The sequence below is a fragment of the Oncorhynchus mykiss genome, chromosome 5, assembly GCF_013265735.2.
Source record: "Oncorhynchus mykiss isolate Arlee chromosome 5, USDA_OmykA_1.1, whole genome shotgun sequence".
In the NCBI taxonomy this organism is placed as follows: domain Eukaryota; kingdom Metazoa; phylum Chordata; class Actinopteri; order Salmoniformes; family Salmonidae; genus Oncorhynchus; species Oncorhynchus mykiss.
The window spans coordinates 36,386,641-36,392,554 of record NC_048569.1 but is presented as its reverse complement, the minus strand read 5'-3'; the positions used below and the strand labels follow the sequence as shown (position 1 = coordinate 36,392,554).

The following is a 5,914-nucleotide window of genomic DNA, read 5'->3' as shown; positions in this document are numbered from 1 at the left end:
AACCTATCTTCACAAGAACTCAAGGTCATAATGAGGAGGGCGTCTAGGAAATGAAGCTATTCCAGACAACTGGGACATGGCTATGTGTTCCTGTCTTACTGCAGCAGAAGAGTGCTGCTCAGGACCATGAGGAGGATGGTTATCAGCTAAACCAGCCCCTGGCCGAGGGGGTTACTGCGACTGTTCTCATACTTGTTGTTGTTGTTGTTGCCACTGCTGTGTTCAGCTGTCTACTTCTCCAGGAAGTGCTCTGAGTAGTTCCACACACTTACGGTTCAATCTTACAATGTATTTTGTTTTTGCAGGAATATCCAGTCATGGTAGACCAGCAGAAGCTTCTCCTCCTGTGGGCATGGATGTTGCTGGTGGCAGCTCTGTGCCCAGGTGCCCTATGTAAACGTGGGGGTGGATTCAGGGGCTGGGGAAAGGGTACAGGGGTGGGAAGCAAAGGGCCCCCTGTTACGTTCCCCAGTTTCTGTGTTGTAGATTGTGTATTTGAGTGTGTTTCAGGAGATGGCTTCCTGAAATCCCCCAGCAGCTGATTGGTCGACTCCACAATTAATTGGAGAGCTGACCCCGCCCCCTCGCCAGGACACAGCTGTCTCCAATTTCCAATGCCTTCTGAAGCTATAAAAGCCATTGTTCTGTTGTTCAGGGTAGAGATTGAATGTGATATAGATCATTGCTGAGAGAGGAGGGTGATGGCTGAGGGTTATAGCATGTTGGTCGTTGGTATGTACTGTCTTAGTTGTTGCTGGGAGCAGTTGGAATGTTCTGTGTGAGTTTGTTGCTCAGATGGAGCTTATTTGATGTCCTTTGTTTCTTAGTTTGTTTGAGAAATAGTTTGTTCTCCTGTTTCATTTGTTCCCAGTTGGGAAGGTGGAAGGACCCTAGGGAGTGCTTAGGCAAGAGGCCCGCGGGCATACATATACCCGTAGTTTATTCAATGTCTAGGCACACTAGGTAAGACCTGGGCGGAACACCCCCTGTATTTTGGGTAGTGCACCCGGTGGTGCTAAATTAGGTAAGTAGTGGTTAGGCAGGTAAGATAGGAGAGGGGGCTTTGATATTTACTTTCGTTGCTTTGGTTCCATCCAGACCCTTTCCCCATATTCCCGTTTGAAGGAATAAATTCCTAGTAAATGGTAAATTCTCTGCCTTTTGTCATCCTTACTCACACCTACAGTCCATACCTCTTTCACTTCACGGAGAGTTGAGTTGTAGCAGGGTGTTGCGTTCCCTCTTCATAGAGGCGTGCGTAACACCCCCCCCCCCCCCCCCCCCCCCCCCCCTCCCAGAGCCATGGCTCTTCCAGGCAGGGGCTGAAGATGGCAGGGGCAGCAGCGGCCAGGGCACTAGGTGGGGCTGCCATTGGCTGGGGTCACTCGGTAGGCCAAGAAATTGCTACAGGGGAAGTGGGTATGGCTACAACACAGACTCATCTTCAGAGGACATGAGATTCCACTATCCTGAAGGTCAAGGTCTTCACAACCAGTCTGACTGGCGTCGCTACAGAAACGCTGCTGGCCCCGGACCTGGACCCATGAGTAGCATCCTCCTCACACTGGAATCAATGGTGCCTTTCTTCTTAGGGGACTGGATAAGGGGAATCTAGTCATAAACCATTTCCTTGGAAGTGGAGATCATCAGAATTGCTGGGCCAAAAGACTAGAGTGGACTGAATTCAAATAAATGTCAGGGAGGGGGTTTGTATATTATTATGTTGTAAAATCATGTGTCCCAGACTGTCAAACTGGACTGTGCTAGATCCTTTTTCAGCTTTATAAACTGTAATAGCTGGATGAACTTAAGTAGCATGTTGAAAATAATGAATTTTACCATTAACATCTACTTTGCTATGATTTTAATACTTTTATAAGTCATATTTTGCCATTGCAATAAATGTGTGATTATTGACTAGCTTTTGAATCTGCAAATAGAAAACACGTTTTTGTAACCCATATTAAAGTAATTTCAAACTGGTTAATTTGATTTTCTATGGAATTCTTAATCTCACTGGGCACAATACAATGTCTATTCCACGTTGGTTCAATGTAATTTTGTTTAAATGATGTGGAAACAACTTTGATTCAGCCAGTGTGTTCCCAGTGGGATGGGATTGCAGAACTACCTTATATTACTTATCATAAGGAAACTTGTTTTATTCACAATGCTTGGTTTATCTACTCGGTTCCACTATAGTTTAATTTACTAAAATATATGAAGCTCTGGAAAAAATGAAGAGACCACTTCAAAATGATCAGTTTCTCTGGTTTTACTATTTATAGGTACAGTGGGGCAAAAAAAGTATTTAATCAGCCACCAATTTGTGCAAGTTCTCCCACTTAAAAAGATGAGAGGCCTGTAATTTTCATCATAGGTACACTTCAACTATGACAGACAAAATTAGAAAAAAAATCCAGAAAATCACATTGTAGGATTTTTGATGAATTTATTTGCAAATTATGGTGGAAAATAAGTATTTTGTCAATAACAAAAGTTTATCTCAGTACTTTGTTATATACCCTTTGTTGGCAATGACAGAGGTCAAATGTTTTCTGTAAGTCTTCACAAGGTTTTCACACACTGTTGCTGGTATTTTGGCACATTCGTCCATGCAGATCTCCTCTAGAGCAGTGATGTTTTGGTGCTGTTGCTGGGCAACACGGACTTTCAACTCCCTCCAAAGATTTTCTATGGGGTTGAGATCTATAGACTGGCTAGGCCACTCCAGGACCTTGAAATGCTTCTTACGAAGCCACTCCTTCGTTGCCCGGGCGCTGTGTTTGGGATCATTGTCATGCTGAAAGACCCAGCCACGTTTCATCTTCAATGCCCTTGCTGATGGAAGGAGGTTTTCACTCAAAATCTCACGATACATGGCCCCATTCATTCTTTCCTTTACACGGATCAGTCGTCCTGGTTCCTTGGCAGACAAACAGCCCCAAAGCATTATGTTTCCACCCCCATGCTTCACAGTAGGTGTGGTGTTCTTTGGATGCAACTCAGCATTCTTTGTCCTCCAAACACGACGAGTTGAGTTTTTACCAAAAAGTTATATTTAAGTTTCATCTGACCATATGACATTCTCCCAATCTTCTTCTGGATCATCCAAATGCTCTCTAGCGAACTTCAGACGGGCCTGGATTTGAGTCCCTGGCGGCGTAGTGTGTTACTGATGGTAGGCTTTGTTACTTTGGTCCCAGCTCTCTGCAGGTCATTCACTAGGTCCCCCCGTGTGGTTCTGGGATTTTTGCTCACCGTTCTTGTGATCATTTTGACCCCACGGGGTGAGATCTTGCGTGGAGCCCCAGATCGAGGGAGATTATCAGTGGTCTTGTATGTCTTCCATTTCCTAATAATTGCTCCCACAGATGATTTCTTCAAACCAAGCTGCTTACCTATTGCAGATTCAGTCTTGCCAGCCTGGTGCAGGTCTACAATTTTGTTTCTGGTGTCCTTTGACAGCTCTTTGGTCTTGGCCATAGTGGAGTGTGACTGTTTGAGGTTGTGGACAGGTGTCTTTTATACTGATAACAAGTTCAAACAGGTGCCATTAATACAGGTAACGAGTGGAGGACAGAGGAGCCTCTTAAAGAAGAAGTTACAGGTCTGTGAGAGCCAGAAATCTTGCTTGTTTGTAGGTAACCAAATACTTATTTTCCACCATAATTTGCTATTTAATTAATAAAAAATCCTACAATGTGATTTTCGGGATTTTTTTTCCTCATTTTTTCTGTCATAGTTGAAGTGTACCTATGATGAAAATTACAGGCCTCTCTCTAATCTTTTTAAGTGGGAGAACTTGCACAATTGGTGGCTGACTAAATACTTTTTTGCCCAACTGTATTTGTTTGGGTAAAATTAACATTTTTATTTCATTCTATAAACTACTGAGAACATTTCTCCCAAATTCCAGATAAAAATATTGTCATTTAGAGCATTTATTTGCAGAAAATGACAACTGGTCAAAATAACAAAAAAGATGCAGTGTTGTAAGACCTCGATGCAAAGGAAATAAGTTCATATTAGTTTTTAAACAACACAATACTAATGTTTCAACTTTGGGGTGGCAGGGTAGTGGTTAGAGCGTTGGACTAGTAACCAGAGGGTTGCAAGTTCAAACCCCCGAGCTGACAAGGTACAAATCTGTCGTTCTGCCCCTGAACAGGCAGTTAACCCACTGTTCCTAGGCTGTCATTGAAAATAAGAATTTGTTCTTAACTGACTTGCCTAGTAAAATAAAATTTGGAAGAGTTCAGAAATCAATATTTGGACCGGGGGTGTGAGACCTGGAGAGGCCTACAAGCCACAGTATTTTTTACTGTGGCTTGTAGGCCTCTCCAGGTCTCACACCCACTGTGAAATTTGGTCAATCAAGGTGTGAATGGAGTACCACCCGATCAAGACCCTGTAATGGCCAGCCCAATCTCCAGACCGGAACGCCCTTTTTTTTATCTTGACAAGTTGTCATTTTCTGCAAATAAGTGCTCTAAATGACAATATTTTTATTTGGAATTTGGGAGAAATGTTGTCAGCAGTTTATAGAATTAAATAAAAATGTTCATTTTACCCATACAAATACCTATAAATAGTACAACCAGAGAAACTGATCATTTTGCAGTGGCCTCTTCATTTTGTCCAGAGTTGTATATCTGTTTCTGTGAGTTGCTTTATTATGTTAATGTTAATTATTATGCATGTGGCAGTAGTTAAGTTCAGGACCATATAGTGACATGGATAAGTATTGGGGAGGGGATCAGTAAATAAGAGATGAAAAGGCCTTCCCTCTGCATTTGGATTAAAGTACTTGAAAATACACTCAACAGTATAGTACTTCAAGTATAAGCATTGTGTGCCAAGCTTCAGCAAATATTGGAAAAATATTGGAAGTTTTTTTTTCTTATCACAGAAACACAAAAAATAGCTTTAAGTGAATAATAGGTGTAGGATTCCGTTCATAATCAAATACATATTTTTAGTGAATGAGATGAGTTTAGGTATTTGTGCTCTGTTGTAAAGATAGCTTAATGACAATTTTTCATTTGACAGTATGGGAATTGTAACGCTGCCAACTAGCAGGCACAAACCATGTCTGTTCGATTTCCTCACTCAGTAATGACTGTTCTGTAACAATTTCCCTGAGGCAACTAGTTTCCTAGTAACAGATGTCTTTAAATGCTTATATGTGCTCTGTGAGATAATCATGGTAACTGCCCCCTAATGTTTTCCTAGACGAGAATGACCGCACATGACGGGCGGCTCTGGCGCCTCTGGACTGACGGTTGGCTCTGGCAGCTCTGGACTGACGGGCGGCTCTGGCAGCTCCGGACCGGAGGGCGGCTCTGGCAGATCCGGACTGGAAGGAGACAGGAGGGCGGCTCTGCCAGATCCGGACTGGAGGGAGACTTGGTTCTTGGAGCAGGCACAGGACTCACCAGGCTCACCAGGCTCAGAAGACATACAGGCGGCCGAGGCACCTTTCTTGGCCAAGGCACCGGATACACAGGGCCGTGGAGGCGCACTGGCGGTGTCGACCGCATAGCTGGCTTCCCCCGTTCTGGCTGGATGCCAGCTTCCACCCGGCAAATGCGGGACGCTGGCACCGAGCACACCGGCCTGTGAATACTCGGCCGAGACACAGCGCACATCACCCCATAGTACGGGGTGTGACCTGTCACCTGCTTGCCCCTGTAAGCACGGGGAGCGGGCTCAGGTCTCCAACATGACTCCGCCACACTCCCCGTGTGCCCCCCCCAAAAATTGGGGGGGCTGCCTCTCGTGCTTGCGCCGCTGTGCCAACTCCTCATAGTGTTGCTGTTCAGCCTTTGCTGCCTCCAATTCCTCCCTTGGACGGTGATACTCCCCAGCCTGTGCCCAGGGTCCCTTGCCTTCCAGTATCTCCTCCCATGTC

The 5,914-nt window shown here is 44.5% G+C and overlaps 1 protein-coding gene across 1 annotated transcript; it reads left to right on the top strand.

The window, feature by feature from the left end:
- The first annotated feature begins 317 nt into the window (after positions 1-317).
- Positions 318-1,851, top strand: sprn2 (shadow of prion protein 2). Its single transcript, XM_036979039.1, is given in 3 exon segments — positions 318-437; positions 1,299-1,374; positions 1,377-1,851. Coding segments are annotated over 3 exon segments (435 nt in total). The 3' UTR covers positions 1,616-1,851.
- Positions 1,852-5,914: the final 4,063 nt, after the last annotated feature.